The 16,905-nt window shown below is 38.6% G+C and overlaps 1 protein-coding gene across 12 annotated transcripts in view; it reads left to right on the plus strand.

The window, feature by feature from the left end:
• Positions 1-722: 722 nt before the first annotated feature.
• ZMYND8 (zinc finger MYND-type containing 8) overlaps positions 723-16,905 on the plus strand; it is a 61,524-nt gene continuing 45,341 nt past the window's right edge. For 10 of the 12 annotated variants that reach the window (XR_004841806.1, XR_004841807.1, XM_035892866.1 and 7 more), the window contains exons 1-2: positions 723-826; positions 10,586-10,656. Coding sequence is in view for 10 of the 12 variants with exons in the window: in XM_035892866.1 (XP_035748759.1) it covers positions 813-826; positions 10,586-10,656 (85 nt within the window). In the remaining 2 variants the exon portion in view is untranslated. Of the gene's footprint in view, positions 827-1,825; positions 1,911-7,584; positions 7,705-10,585; positions 10,657-16,905 lie in introns of those variants that run through there. The other 2 variants (XM_035892869.1, XM_035892868.1) reach the window with 2 other exon arrangements.

Consider the following 16,905-nt stretch of genomic DNA (forward strand, 5'->3'; position numbering starts at 1 on the left):
GGGTGCGTTGGGGTTTGCTCTGCAGCATTTTTATGAACAGGGAGGGCATGCACCGAATGGCAGCAACCCTCTGTGATAAAGCAATTTCAGTTGTAGAATAGCTTTTGTGGCTATGAGACGTGAAGTTTTTCCCTATTTAAGGCTCGGCTTACCGTAGCATCTAGAGAAATCGCACTTGTCGGTATATGGTTGCTACGGTAGGTGTTAATAGATTCAAATTCTGGGATAGGAGAATCCTCTCAGAATTTCCAATTAGTCACTTCAGTCCCTCCTGTGGACGTTCACCTTGCTCTTTCCGTGGCCTTGCTGTCTCCGTGCGACACGGTGTGAACGCCAGCAGCGGGAATTCAGCTTTTTGTTTCTGAGGAACAGCTTTTGTGACCTGGGTGAACTCTCCCTCCTTCAGGTTTAAAATACCCAAACGCCTTCCCTAATGGCACGTTGAGACACATTAGCTCAGGCAGGCAGTTTGTGATCGCTTCCTGCTACTTGAAAATCTGGGTGTTTTACACGGGGAGCGCACATTTGGGGCTGCTTTGCAAGTTTCTTTGGCTGAAAGGGGCCTAGCTGAGCCTGTCCTCCCCGTGCACAGGATGGCTCCTGCTTGCCAGAGCTGCACAAAGATAATCGCTCAGGAAGTGTTTCAGCCAATCCCCTGAAGCTTTACATTCAGATTTACCGAAGTAGCCAATCCGGGATTAGCTTTTATTAGGAAGACAGATCATCAAGCTGAAGTGCCAAGCCCTTTCTGCCTGAGTACTGAGAGCCTGTCCTCCATGTTTTATAAGTATTGACATAACACTGTGTTAACAATGCATCCACAGAGGTAAGCCTTACTTTTTACATTTTTTTTTCTCTAAGACCTATGAGTTGTGGGTTGAGAGTGTGATTCTCTGTGATTTGTTGTGCAAAACTCACACCACAGCACTTTATTAAGTTGGAACTGTTTAAATTTGCTTTCTTGGGTCACATGGTTAGTAGCCATTAGCCACAGCTTTATTTTGCAGACTGGCAAAACCTTGGCATACCTACTTCTTCACAGGAGGATGGTGTTTGTAGAGTTTATCAAGATCCTGGTATTCCAAAGAAGCTTTCTCTCTCTGAGCAGTTTGCCAGCACTATTGTCTGTTGTGTCACATGCCTGCTGAAGAGAAAATGGAAGCTAGGGAGCAGATGCATTTAACTGCCCTACAGGGAGTCAAGCAGGGATAATGGCAGACAGAAGAACAGGCAAGTTTACCTTTCTAAACAGTGAATGGAATAGCTAAGATAAGTTATCTCTGAGAAAATATGGGATTTTTAAAAACCTAGACAGCAGCAAAAAGTGCTAATGGCAGATTGTAGATATTGGGCCTAGGTGGTGGTGTGCTGTTGCATCATGTATTTTATGCAGCTTATCTTAACCTAAAATGATTCTTGAACCTTTTTTCTTGCAGGAGTAATTAATACAACGTGTTTCTTTTTCTGAGGGACAATGTATGGTTAATATTTTGTTCCTTTAAAAGGGAGGTTTTATGCTGCAGATTTTGGAAATGGGTTGCTGCTCAATAAAATGCAGCAGTACCTCTGTTTACAAATCTGATTCTTTATGGAAAATGTTTTTAAACTGTTAGCTTTCTTGTTTTACATAGTTCAAATAAACTAATGTACCTTTTATCTGTGCCTTTTTGTTTTACACTGTATCAGCCACAGTTCTGTGTTGTGGAGTCCAGAGGATATAAAATCATGTGTGGTTCATGACAGTAGTACATGTTGTTCGGTCTTGTTTTTCTTTTTTTTTTTTTTTTTTTTAAACTTTTGGTTTAATGCTACGTAATTATTTCAAGAAATTCCTTTTTGATCAATTCCCAAATCTGCCAGCCTGTTGTATCTTCTTAACTGGAAAAATGAGATGGGTGCTTGAACAGTTGGTAAGTAAGCAGCATGCTACTCTCTGAACATTTTTAATAGTTTTCAAAACATTTTGTTTTTACTGGATCAGTTAAGTCTAGTAGATGAAATGATGTTAGTGATCAGTCATATAAAAAATCAGATTTGCCTAGCGTCCATTTTAAGGTACTTGTACATGTAAACTGTTCCAAATCTGAATGCACAGGTTTTTTTGATAATTTGTCTCTAAAGTTTGAGGCTTATACTTCCTGTTTACCTCAGGCCAGTGAAAAATATTCTGCTTGCTGTTTGTCGATAGACCATTAATTACAATGCTTGTAGGGTAAAGTGCATTTTTGTTGTTCCTTAGGCTTTTGAGATGTGATGAAAGTGCTAGTACTCAGCAGTGGAGTGACCTTAGGAAGTAAAGTAAATAATGCTTAATGAACATATGTTTCTGATACTATACAAAGTATAATCTCAGACAAACTTACTTGATTTACAGCTAATTTAGAACGTTTTGTGCCCTTTACTAAGATTTTAATTGTAGCGCTTGCACGCTTGTTTTAACAACCTGGTTTTCAGTGATCACCAGTATTGTTACAAAAGCAGAGGAAGGATGCTCTTGTGTGCTTTTAATATAATTTTTGCACTTGTTTTAACAGTCCACACACATTCATGATTTTAGGAAGGAAAAGCAAGGCTAGCTTTGCAAACAACTGCAGCGAGGCACAGTTACATGCTAACTTTTATAGAAGGTTGCCATGTATTTGATAACATTCTGTAATGTAGCAATTTACCTCTGGTTACTTGTTTGCCGGTATGAGTATCTTTTCTTTGAATATCTCACTTTACCTAAAAGCTCTCCCCTCCCCCCCCCATATTAGATTATAAGAAGGTCTAGTTCAGTTTGCAACCTGAAACAGTGCTGAGTTGTACCACTGAGTTTCATGTGATAGCATTCTGTATGCAATTCTAATCATACATAAAGGTGCTAACACAACTAAGAAGTTATCTGTTTTTTTCTTCTGTTGCTAAAAACAGAAATTACGTTTGGACATCATTTTCCTAGCAGTAGTTTATACACATTAGCAGTTTACTTTGTCTTAAATAGTACACAACATAGTATTTGTTTAATATGAGGAAGCAGGAGTAAGTGATCTGCAATCAGAAAGCTTGTATTAAAATGGCTCCCACAGGTTTTGTTAAACTAGGATCTGTTTCAAATCTGCACCTCCAGACACACTGCTGACAGTGAAGCATATTTGTATAAGCTGCCCTTGTGCGTGTAATGAAACATAGCATTGTGAGTCTGTTAAAGTTCACTATTTTTAATCACTCAAATATAATTCTTTTATAGTTCACAAAAAATAAATGTCTGCATTGCAGCAAGATGTCTGAGGCAAGGTAGAGACAGCAGTGTTGTTTTACAGATCAGCCCAATCACGCTGCTCCGTGGAGTACTTGAGCCAATAGAAGCAGAGGGTAGGTTAAAGATTGACAATTGCAGTGGCAAGACTGAGAAAGGCCTTCTGGAAATTTCTACCATCTTTGTTCCATCTAAGTAAAGCAAATTCAGCCAAGCTGAAGAATTTCATATATTTTTGGTGCTTTGTCAAGGTATGATGTTATCACTCACTTTCATAGATTGCATAATAAGAAGCACTCTGTGCCGTTTTTTCTACTGTTCAGGAGAGATGGAATGTGGGGTTTTGTTTAAGTGTTAGACGCAGGGAAAAAGCACGTATTCTTTCTACCCAAGAGTTTACAGGACTGGATCTTGTTACTATCACAATTAAACAGGACGTGTATGAAGCAATGTAGTTGAGGTTTATTCAGCTTGTAGCAAATGGCCATTATTCTAATGTAACTAGTAGTTAATCGTATAATTGCACTTTAAGTTTTCTGGCTACTAAAAAGTAATTTGAATTGCCCAGGATGAATATGATTAGCCATTATTATTTAGTGCCAACATTCAGTTACTTTTGTAATTAGCTGGGCAAAGAATGCAGTGGGGAAAAAACAAACGAGTGATCTGGATTATAAATTATGATGAAAACAGTAGCTTTTTAAAAGCTACATGCCTCTCTCATTCTTTGCAGGCAAACTGTTTTAGTTGGAAGCTAAATAGTGCTGGGGAGAAACAGAGTGATTTCTTTAAACAAATGACACTACTTAACATACTGAGAATGAAAAAAATGCAGAGTGTAAACCACTCCAAATGTGACATTTCCCCCCCTCACATCAGGCAGGAGTATTGAAATGTAAGGGAAAACCTACACTGCTACTAAGGAAGCACATAATAAAAGGAACTTCATGCTCAAAATCATAAATAGGTAGATTACATTACAAATTGAGCCCTTTATATCAGTGTCCACAAACTTCGATTTCCTTGTCTTCCTAGCTGTCTTCCATTTTTGTGATATGTCTTTTGCTTTTTGTTGTTTTTGTTGGGTTTGGGTTTTTTTTTTCCTTTTTGCTTTGTTTTCAGTTGTACTGGCCATGTGGATCCAGTAGATGAAAAGTGATAGGTCGTGGTCAGTTTTCCATAGTAATGGTGCCACTCCAGGATAATTGGTTAAAGGGTGATAAATCTCAGTAAAAGCTCTCCTTTTCTCTGTCTGGAATTCAACATATTTGTATATAAATATCTTGCAATCTGAATATAACCTTTGCCCATGTAGAATGTAGTAGGCAGCAATTTTCAAATTTTCTTATTTGTGTATCCCTAATATTTTTCCCATGGGCACATGAATCCCATTACAGTGAATTTAAGCCTGTTAGACTAGGTTTGATTTACTTTGTTATTGTCTGCAAACCCCTTAGTAGTAGCAATATACTGGCTTTGAGGGGTCTGCAAACCAGAGACTGATAACTGTTGTAGTAGGCCATCAAGCTTGGCCCTTTAAATTGTATTTAGAAAGTATTTTAAATATATTTATTAATAAACATGTCTTGTATTCATGAGTTGAAGTCTAATTTAGAAATAGCTGCATAGGAACTGAGTTATTTGATAGAAGTTGTCTGTCATTCTTTTGTTAACCCTTTATTGTCAGTTGTCATAGCATCTGTGTTTCATACTGTGAGATTAAATCCATGCTGCAGCAGGATGTTAGCATCCTTAATTTAGCCTGCATGAACCTTTACTTTCAAAGCTGGTTGTTCTCAAATTATGTTTCTAACATCTGAAATCTATAGCTATACTGGTTGCCTTGCTTGGGCCTCAGCTCTATAGTCTTAAGGACAACGGTATGACATCAAGGATCTCCTTCCCTCCCCGATTTTCTCTTTTGTGGAGCTATTTTGAATGCATACTGAAGAAGAATAAGGTTTTTAAAAGAACCTAAATGTTATTTAAATTAAAGATATATATGTATCCATATATTTACTTTGCTTGTTATCAGAGGTAACTACCTTAAACATTACTGTGTGTAGGTATCTGAACATGCATTTTGTGTATGTTAATTGTTTAATACAAATTGAGCATTTTTCAGGGAATTCTGCAAACGGAAACTTAAAATACGAGGCGCTCAAACTGGAGAGTGAATCTAAAATTGAGTGATTTCCTTAGTAACCTGTGACTTCACAAAACTCCCTATCTTGTGCCTTTTTAGTTAAACATTTAGATGTCAGGTGTCCCTTTGTCATACTTCACCATTTCTGATATTTAGATGCTTGCTTTGAGTGTAGCACTGCTGTTTAAACAAGAGATACTGTTATTGAATAAACTGCTACCATTTTAGCTACAGTACAGGAATGAGGCAGTGCAGTGCTGTCAGACGCCATTTTAAGAATCCTGCATAAATAGCATAGCTACCGATGAGTAAGAGACTGTTATAGGTGAGTGCTTATACAAAGCTGCTATTTATTCAGCAATGGCATGCAAATATTTTTTTCAAGTTTTTATTGAATGCAGTTTTTTGAAATCATTATTTAAATTGCTACTCACAAATGTGATATAGGAGAGGCAAGAATTATCTTAAGGATGAAATTCAGTTTTAGTGCTTATAGTCTTAAATCAGGGTTTTTTTTGTTTTGTTTTCTATTAATTAAAAGGAAAAATGAATTCCATAAATATATAGTTCTTGATTTTAAATTAATGTGTTTATTCCCTAATGTAGATCTAGACTGTATATGTGGGCATTAGCTGTTTCGAGTGGTTTTCCATATCTGTCAGTTTTTCTTGGTTAAATGTCAAGGTGCAGTAGTTCATCTGCAACTTTAAATTGCTCTTTGTAGTTAGTAGAGGTTAGAGCAGTGTTTAATATTTTTGTGTAAGTACATTTTTTCAGGTAAGTACTACTACTAGTACAGGTATGATTTTCCTAAACAGAAAAGTCAGTATTTTATTTACTGGTCTGAAATTTGAAAAACTGAATTTCATATAAAAATCCCACCCTCTCTTCTGTTTAATAGAGAACATATTTAAAAATTCAGCAGCTAAGTTCTTGCATTTTTACCTAAGTATCAATAAATCTTGTATGTTTGCAATCCTTATTTTTTTTCCTTTCTGTCCCCAGCTATCCCCAAAGGAATAACCTCCACCCCTTCTCCCCTCATTCAGACATGTTAAAATAATCTGTATGAGACAAATTAGATTAACGTTTTAGAAAACAATTTTTTTTTGTAAGTTTTGTCAATATGAGTAGGGAAGTTTTAAATGATTAATTGGTGTTCTAGTCAATTGACAGTGAAACTGGCAAAGCTTAAATTTCAATTGTGTTCTTAAACTATGTTCCTCCGTGCTCATTCATCTTAATGAGGAAATAGGAGTAGCTTTCAGAATGACATAAGGTATTTCTTGTATTCATCTAGGTACTTAATTGAGTATATACCAGTATCATTCCTGATCTGCAACCTCGGAGCATCACATTCATAGTACACATGCATGATAATAAAGCATGCTATCTGAAATAACAGCTCTAAGCCCTGCAAAAATGAATTCTCAAAATAAAACTCTCTAGAATAGTCTACTTGATCACACAGTTATTGTTCCCATAGAACGAGATGTTTGTTTATAATTTGCTCCTGGTTTTAATTATCTTTTTATTTTGTTGTGGTACCTGTCGTTAAGGACCTGTTTTTCTTGAATTATTTAGTTTGAAATCTTTTGCTAATGAAATTTCTGCGTTTGGGAGTTTGTGCGTTTTCAGAATATTGCTTATATTGATGGAAGGTGCAAAGGTGAAAAGATCTGTCAGCTTTAGAAAAGTTACTGTAAACTTGCTGTGAATTACTAGCATGTATTTACAAACTTGTCTTAAAGATTACCACTACAATCATCACTGCCAGGGTTCTAACAATGTCATGTTGTGCAAGTCACAATACATTACAGCAAATAAAACAATGGGAGATGCTTTTGAAGAGCTGTGAATTTTAAGTATCTTTTACAGCTCTAATATGCTTATTCCCCCCAACATTTTGATTTTTTTCAGAACAATCTTGGTGATTTTCTTACATACTTAAATGTTTGTGCCCTTAAAAGGTTGGGTGAGGTTAGTTATAGCAGAGAATATGGAGATGCGATCTGTTCCTCTGAGGCTCAGTTTTCATGGTAAAGTAGATAATTGCTGAATTTTGTTTTAGTTGTGGGTGACGCACAGTGTGCATATGTGCGTATATGATATATGTACCTCCGTTGCTAAGAAAAATGAAGAACCTTTATGTCAAGTGGTGAATGTGTTTTTGACTGTTTATTTGTACTTCAGATCTTTGGGAAAGCTGTCTTCTGGCATCTTTCATGTGATGTATCAAGTCAAGATACTTTGTTCGTCTTGGAACTGCTTTGGAAGAATGTTTTGTCTCTATAGATTGATTGAAAGAACATTCAGAAAGGTGATGGAGGAAACTGGTTGAATTTTCTAAATTAAACTCATTAGATGGGGAGAGACAAATTACAGTGGAAGAAACCTCATATGCTGTAACTGATACCTAGGAGTCCTGACCTGTAATACCCCGCAGTGTTTGGGGTTTGGGTCCGCAGGTGCAGAGCATCTTCGGTCAGCTCTGTAACTTCCCCTCTGCTTTGATTGGGGTGTAGGAGCAGTTCCTGCTGCTGTGTTGCTGTATTGGTCTGTCACACCCATTTCTCAGCTCTGTCTCTTTTAATACTGGCTTGTAGCAACTACCGTATCTTTCGTGTGGTACCACATTCCCCTGAGGCTGTGATTTGAACAAAATGGCACCTGACAGATTTGGGTGACCCTGGAATGTTATGATCGCTTCAATGTAACTTGGATGTGAGCCGCCACTGAAAGGATATTACTCTTATCCCCCCTTCCCCACATGTGGTACACTGCCATTTCCTCTTTTCTGCACATCCAGCTGCACAGTGAGCTGGATCACAGAACTGGTGCAGTTAAAATGAACATGATTTCTGAAACATGAGGTTAGGGATTGGGGAAACCATTCCTTTTAGTAGTAACCTGTGTAAAATAATCTTAAGACTTCAACCTGAGTCTCATAAAGATTTGTATGTCCTAGTCTGTGGCTGAAACTGGATCTATGTTTTAAAACCAGGTAACGTGTACTGCCAAATTACTTCACTCTTGACAGAATTAGTGTGTACTATTACATACTTACCTGTGTGCATTATTAATCATATATACATGGTATTTTAAAAATATGTTTTCTTGTTACAGTTTGGTGATATTGAAATAGAATTTTATAAGGGGGGAGGGGAAGAAAAAAACAGTGCAACATGGGAAGAGAACAATGAACCCATCCAGTGAGCCCATCCCTTCCCATTGCTTAGGAAAGAGAATGGGCAGAGGCAAGTGGTGCATGAAATGTTTTGGTGTCTGCAGCACACTGCCAGCTTCTCTTTGTTGGAGACCCTCTGGGAAAGGGTGTAACAAATGTGCAGTGTAATTGATCTGCCCATGCATAGTAAATCGGTGAGCACTGTAGAACGGTCAACTATGTTATGCATTTAATCTGCCCATGCAAAATAAATCTGAGAAGCATTGTGCTATGGTCAACTGTGCTACACGTTCACCATAATTCTGGTCACATGGGTGCCTGTTTTTGCTGCTGAAATTAACAGCATAGTCCACAAGCTGGGAGATTGGATGCTGCTGGAATAGAACTTCTCTTCAGTATTATATGACTTTAAAGTGGTTAATTTGTAAAATACTGCTATATACAAATGGCAAGTAAAGCGTAATGATTTCTGGAGTTCATGGATCTTCTGAACTTTGGGTCTTCCATACGTCAAGCTCGGTTAATTTGTATTTAAAATTTTTGCTGACATAACTGTCCTGTTTAGAAGTGTGAAAGGAATTGCAACCCCCTGGTAGCTGATAGTTGATTAAAAGTAGTTTTGATAAATACCAGACTAAAAAATCCTTCTGCTGGTAAGGTTTACTTTGTTTAGGGAAGTGTTTTAACTAATACTAGTAACAAAACTCCTGCTAATATAAACTGTTTGTCAGGCTGAAGAGTTTCTCTGATATAAATGTAACCAAGTCCTCAGTGTTGTTTCTGAGCTCTGGTTAGCTGTCTCGGGCAGATTTAAACACAGTGGCTAAAGCAAAGGTCTCTAGCTGTCCTCTTGGCCTCTGAGGTAGAAATAGCTGTCCCTAGAGCTGGGATGGCTGAGGGGAATCTCAGCACACTCCATAGCAGCACAAGTTCACAGTCTGCCATATCAACATAAACTGGTATCAGCAACAACTTACATTAACAGACTAGACAGTAAGTTGTCGCTACAGAGGAAAAGTTCTGCATCCCACTTGGCTGTTGTGCTCTGGCAACATTAATGGACAATTCTGATACCTGCTTCAGGCACCATAACCTCATTTGTCTATCGTTTTGAAATTGGGCTTGCTTCAACATCTTGTTTTTTCTTTTAACTTTCATCTATAATGGTTCTCCAAAAATGTTGTGTAACTCAATATTAATTCTAGTTCTTTTTTCTTCTCCCTTCCACCTTCCTTCCCCAAACTGACTTAACTAGCCAAATTCATTGAGTTATTTTCTTGAATGGCATCACTATAAGAAAGTAGAATATCAGCAAATCAGATACGGTTCATCATCTACTTAGTCTTTTAATCCTTCCTGGAGTGAATTAAAAATGTCTGTGTAAGATTGAATGGTTGAATGATAGTAACAGCTCTGTTCTGTTTACTCTTTACTATAGTTAATAATCGGTGGAATTGTATTGCCGATAAATTATAAATACTCAGTTTTCTGCTATATAGTCTAGTTTCAAAATCCTTGAAATTATTTATTAAATAGTTTTTAAAATTGCGTATTACCTTCTAATTTTGCAAGCTGTTCTGTGTGGCCAAATCTGTTACTTCACCTAATCTGTTCACTGATGCTGGTGAGTGTTTAAATGTTAGCAGGCATCTGTCCACACAGTTTAGAGATGCTTACATTAGGAGCTCCAAGGAACAGATTCCTGTTTGTCTGTCACACACAATTTATACATAAAGTGACATATTCTTCGGTACATGTTACAAGACTGTCATTAGTATGAAAATGTTACCATGTCACCTTTGTAATTGGTAACGTGCAGCATACATGTGTGCCTGGATTGTGTTTCTTCGTGTTTTGGTCAGTGTATACTCCGGCAAACAGCAGACCTTCCATTTGATCAAAAATTTGAATATATTTGTATTTGACAGTTTTATGTTGAACTTCTATACATGAATTTAGACACAGGAATAATACAGTCTATAACTATGCTAATTCACATTTTTGAATCCTGCAGCTTGGCTGAAGAGGAAATAAAGGCAGAGCAGGAGGTGGTGGAGGGGATGGATATCTCCACTCGATCCAAAGGTGAGTAAGAAGGAATATTTCATTTGTGTTCTACAACATACGAGTATTTGCAAACCAGGACAGTGAAACTCTGTAATCTACCATGAAGCTGCTCTTGAGTGAAGACTCCAGACTGATTGTATTTTTTTATGATGACTATTGTATGTTAGAAAGTGTTTTAATTTTTGCTTGGTTTTCATTATATGTCAGACCTTCCCCCCCCCCCCCCCCCTTATTTCTGGTTTTTGAGTAGCTAACTTGGATTGAATGATGAAAAAACATCAGCCACTTCTATAATCTCACTTATCATGGCTTGAAAGCGTGGCACAGATCATATGCATTCCTTTGTTTTTTAATGAGGTAGCTTGGGTAGATAACATGGTTATAAAATTGCATTTAAGTCGTATTTGTACTAACACAGTAAATTTCTTGTTTCAGTTATTATGGTGTGGTTAGATGAGGTAGTACATATGATCCGAAAGTTCAAAAGAGCTTCACTTGGTCCTTTTGCTCCTTCTCCCTGTCCTTTTTTCCCATCTCTGCTTCTGGTCTTGCATGTTGGCCTCCATCACTGGACTGCTTTTGGTGTTTACTTACCTTTGTATTTCAGTTTTCTAAGCCAGCAGAAAGTGAACTATTTTTCATTGCTTTAATGATTGCTGCTGAATGGGGTAAGCTCCCATCTTTGTACTCCCACCGCTTGCTTCCTTTGCGGTACTTATCAGATCCCAGCCACTTGAACTTTCTAATCAACTTAAAAACTGAAACATTTTTCTGCTGATTTTAGTGACCAGTTTGTTTGTGAAAGAGTTTGGTGAGTATGAGAACTCGATATAAGAGACAAAGGGGGTTATTAGATGCATTTAGCTGCCCATGAAATCTCACCTTCATTTCTCCTTGGAAAGACTTTGGCCCACATGTTAGTACTAGTAAGACTTCTACATGCATCAAGTGAGCTAATGTCACTCTGACATACTTAATGTCTAAAAGTCATTTATGAGTCTGATACCTATTTATGTAGATGTCTGCACTTCAGTGCTGTTGCTTTACTCAGCCCAGAAGCAGGTGTATGGTCCATACCAACCGCTGCGATTCCCTTCTGTTAAGTTCTAGTGCTGGCCTGACCTCAAGGCGTACTATTCCAATGAATTAAGTCCACAGGAAACTTTTTACTTTTTTTTGTAGGATTAAGATGCAGTTTCCCAGGACAGTGAGCTGATTTAATGCCTCACGGTTATTGAAAGGCTCAGTCTTTCATCTCTCAACCTTCTCAGCCATGTGATCTTGCAGCTTCCTTTGCTTTGTGGGCTCTGATCAATTCAAATTGGTCAATTCAAAGGGAGCTAACTTGGCAGAAAAAGACTCATGTTTTTATACTGAGTGAGTTTACTATCGATACAACTCCCTGAAACAGCTCATAGCCAAGCTCTGGTAGCGACTGAGAGTGGTTTGGAAGACAAAGACAGGATCACCACAGTGCTAGTTTAGGCTGTCCCAAGCTTTCATTGTGTGGAAGTCACTGGTCTGTACGCAGCAGGACTCTGAGTGTTTTAAACACCAGTGAGAGTGATCTGAATGGCCTTGTACATCACTGTAAGGATAAAACTTAACAGAGGTTGAATTAACTGAATAATAATAATGAAACTGATATTCATTTAACTGCTGATTTGCTTTAATTGGTTTGTTAAATTTGACGTGTATGTTGATGAAACCCATGCCAGCACCATTCTAAAAGCAAGAATTAACGACCACCCCACCCCAAGCCCTTACAGGTATATATTTTTTTCAGTGAAGAAGTGGTGTGGGTTGTAAGGAAATCTTGAGACTTGCCTGTAAGCCGTCTTGCTTTGTTGTGTTCCCAACCTAATCTGTGAATTAGTGGTAGAACTTTATACTAGCTGAGTATGTAGTTTTGCATAGAAAGTAAAAGGATTATAAATATCATCTGCTTAGTACAAGAGCTGGCCATATTATAGGCCTGCTAAAATTAATCTTTCTGGACTTCTGTTATTTGGATTGAGACAAGTTTTTCTGTTAGTTCAGCGCAGTGTTTCTGCAGCAGCAAAATCAAACCAGAATTTTAAAACTGCTGTTATACTCTGTGTAACATAGGAAAAGTGCAGCACTGTTCTCAACTGGTGGGATAGTGGTAACAATGTTTCCTGTTGTAGCATTAATCTTGTTCAGAATTTTGCTTTGTGTGTTTTAGAAAGGATGTAGATGAGGAAATTGACCCTATACAGACAAACCCTGAGGGAAGCATACAGCTTGTCCTGGTTTGTTTGGGTTTTTTGGTGAGATCAGTCCCTGGTGGTGTCTAACTTGGGGCTTGTCCTGGAGAAGCTGATAGGCTGCAAGTTTGTAACCTCACTGGGTCTGCTACAGTTTGCTTGTGCAGCTCCTGGGAGGCCATGTTTGAAGAAAGTTGTAGGAAAATAAATTGAATTGCTTTAAAATCAATTAGCCTGATGCAGATCTCTTCATGAACATTCTTCTTTTGGTATAAGCAGTTTAATCTTAATTGCTATAAATAATTCTGGCTCAGTTTAAGCTAAACTGAAACATGCATTGTTTAATCTGTAACACGGGTGTTAACATAGCCTTTGAATTGGTTTAAGTAAGGTGGTGGTTTCAAAGCAGCTTAAGCTGGTCAAAAACTGCTTGATGCAGCAGTTTTATCCACTTCCTTCCATACTTAAACGGGCAGGAAACTAACTGAACTGTAAAACATGAATAGTTTTCTATGAGCTTAGTGTGCTGAAAGGGCTTGGTAGGTTGCCAGAACTGGTGTAAGAGAGAGGGCAGGGATATACCAGTTGGGCATCGTAAGTATACAGCTTTGGTAGCCAGCATTTAGCTAGGGTTAGGCTGTAATGAAACTAGACCTTAAAACCATAGCTGACACTTCTTACTTACACTTTTTAATGGGATATGTAGGAGTGAGTCTATAGCTGTGGTCAGAGCTATGCAGCCCTACACACCCATCTTCAGCTGCGTTTTTCTACCCTTCTCCTTAGCCTGGCACTGATGATTGTGCTGTTGCATAGTAAGCTATATCAAGCAGCTGACCTAGCTGAAAATTGATCATTTTTTGTAGTAGTAGTTTTTGCTTGAACCATGAACTGATTAACCTTACTATTACAGACAAGTGGCCTGTCTGCAAAAAGTAGCAGGGACTGACATCTGGTGAGGTGGGGAAGGGAAGAGGAGGAGAGTTACTGCAGCAGTTACAATTTAGATCTGCTTGTAAGCTGTGCATGTGCAGCTTTACTAAAGACGAGGTTTTAAAATACACTACTGTCTTGATCAGAACAAGAAGGCATAAGGCATCTGAGAACTGGAAACAGGAAATGACAGCTTAAAGAGAATAAAAGGACTCCAAACCCACAAAATGGAGTCAGCAGAGGATTGCTGTTTAGCAAAGGAGAAAGGCCATGGATCAGGTTGTTATAATTCTGTGTCCTCTATGTATGATACATTAACATGTCTGACAGAAACATCTTACTGTTTCTGTTCAGCCCTGTGGCCTACTTTTTAACCTTGTTTATTGACTGTTTCAAGAAGAGGCTTGTAAGGATTTCTGGAGAACCAACTTAATTGTTTGGTGCAGTTCTGTCTTCACTTGCACTTGTTCTCTTTGTACAGCAGTGAACTCTCCACTGAGCTTTTTCATCCTATTAACCTGGAAGGTTTTGTTTTTTTTTTTTTTAAATTCTCAGGTTAGTTTTCTGCTAGTTTATCTTGCTTACCTGCCAACAGTAGGTAGCTGCAGTGGCAGATCGACTTCCATGTAGGTTTCATATGTTTCAGCTAGTATTGTAACCATTGACTTTCTAGTGACTAAAAAAAAGCTCTTTAACTCTCTTCTTCCCATCATCAGTCATACATCCTGTATATTTCCTTTGCATCTAAGCTGGCTCTTAGCCGGTCCTCTTCTGAGTTAGTTAAGGGCTCAGGTATGGAAGTAGTTTCCTACCTGCTTATCTCCCTGAACCGGATTACTAGGCCGTTGGACAGATGTCATTGCTAGGAACAGACTTGCCCCCTTTAGTGGCAGCTAGTCATTAGATGGTCTGAGCTTCTAATAAAATACACTGCTGCTTAATGGTGAGAACTCTGACTTACAGCTTTTGCATTGCTGCAGGTTTGTGTTGAAGGCTTTGGTCTTAGGGGCACTTCTCAGTGGTAAAAGATTCTGATATTTTGAATATAAATGTAAAAAGACTAGTAAAATGGAATTTCCAGAATACATTATGTATTTTGGAACAGTTTCGTAATAGCACATTGTGTATCGACTTCCTGTGCAGCGATACCAAGTATTTAATCACATATACATGAGATTCTCACACCAATGTGAAATGTAATTTGAGAATCCTCCAGTGAATAGCCGTACAACCCAAGGCTTTTATCTCTGGTGCAGAGCCCTTGTTACTTTGTAATCAACAGGGGGTCTTCAGGAGTGCCTTGGGGCAGCAAAGTCCCCCTACAGCTAGGCTCTAGCTTAGAAACAGTGTACATGCTTATATTGCAAGTTGTTGGGAAGCGTTTCTTTTACTTTGTCTTGCAAAGTCCTACAATGAAGAAACAAATAACAGTGTCTCTCTGTACTTGTGTAAAATTGTAATGTGGGAGTTCATCGGGATTTACACCACCATGGCTAACCTCTGTTATTGATTACATGAAGCAACTGGATTGGGTTAATTGCATCAACTGAAGTTTCTGGAATTTAAACAGGGCTTTAGTTGTTGATTGCAACTGCATCAAATTTCAAAATTCTAGCATAAGATTAAAATGCCTCAGAGTTGAGTGTAAGTTCTAACAGATTTATTCATGATTTCGTTAAGTGTTTTGAAGATCATCAAGCTAACTGTAGTATTACAGGTAATGGATTTGAAAAATCATAAATCTATTAGCAGCCATTCAGGATAATAAATATAACTGGGAGACTTCACAGTTCTGGGATCCATACAAATTATTAATTCTACCAAATTGGACTGTAATGATGCTGACAATGGAGTCAGCATTGCTCCTTTTTCTCTCAGAATTCTTCATTGATTTCCCATTAATGATTCCCAGCATTAACAGTAAATGCATTCAGAGCTTTTGAGGAGGAGGAAGAAAAAGAGAAATGACAGTCTAGGTGGAAGTTAGTTTTCTGGTTTTGTTCTCGTTCTTCTAAAGGCATAGCTATGCATTTCTGTGGGGTAATGACAGCTTCAGTCACCTTTGTATTCTGGTACCTTCTCTCATGCTGCCTTCCTTTTTAAGCTAGCCTACCTATTTCTTACAGCCATTAAATGAATTCTTCATGAAATGGCTTTCATCAAATACTTGTTCTTTTGTTCTGTTACATTTAATCTAATTTAACTTAGTTATTAAAATAATAATTAACAATTTAATTATGTAGTTGCCAAGCCACTCTCCATAATATTTGAAAAGTCTTGGCAGTCAGGTGAAGTCCCTGGGGACTGGAAGACGGGGAATATTGTGCCCATCTTTAAAAAGGTTTGAAAGGAGGACCCTGGGAGCTACCAAGCTGTCAGCCTCACCTCTGTGCCTGGGAAGATCATGGAACAGATCCTCCTAGAAGCCATTCTAAAGCACATGGAGGCCAGGGAGGTAACTCGAGATAGCCAGCACAGCTTCACCAAGGGCAACTCCCGCCTGACCAACCTGGTGGCCTTCTATGATGGAGTGACTGCATCAGGAGACAAGGGGAAAGCAACAGATGTCATCTATCTGGACTTCTGCAAAGCCTTTGACACGGTCCCCCACGACATCCTTCTCTCTGAATTGGAGAGCTATGGATCTGATGGGTGGACTGTTCTGGGGATAAGGAATTGGCTGGATGGTCGCATCCAGAGGGTAGTGGTCAACAGCTCGATGTCCAAATGGAGACCGGTGACGAGTGGTGTCCCTCAGGGGTCCGTACTGGGACCAGTGCTGTTTAATATTTTTCATCAATGACTTAGACAGCAAGATCAAGTGCACCCTCAGCAAATTTGCAGATGACACCAAGCTGAGTGGTGCAGTTGACATGCCAGAAGGATGGCATGTCATCCAGAGAGACCTGGACAGGCTGGAGAGGTGGGCCTGTGTGAACCTCATGAGGTTCAACAAGGCCAAGTGCAAGGTCCTGCACCTGGGTCGGGATAACCCCCAGTATCAATACAGGCTGGGGTAAGAAAGGATCGAGAGCAGCCCTGCTGAGAGGGACTTGGGGGTGCTGGTGGATGAAAAGCTGGACATGAGCCGGCAATGGGCGCTGGC

This window comes from Egretta garzetta, unplaced genomic scaffold, assembly GCF_000687185.1.
Source record: "Egretta garzetta isolate BGI_Z169 unplaced genomic scaffold, ASM68718v1 scaffold214, whole genome shotgun sequence".
Lineage (NCBI taxonomy): Eukaryota > Metazoa > Chordata > Aves > Pelecaniformes > Ardeidae > Egretta > Egretta garzetta.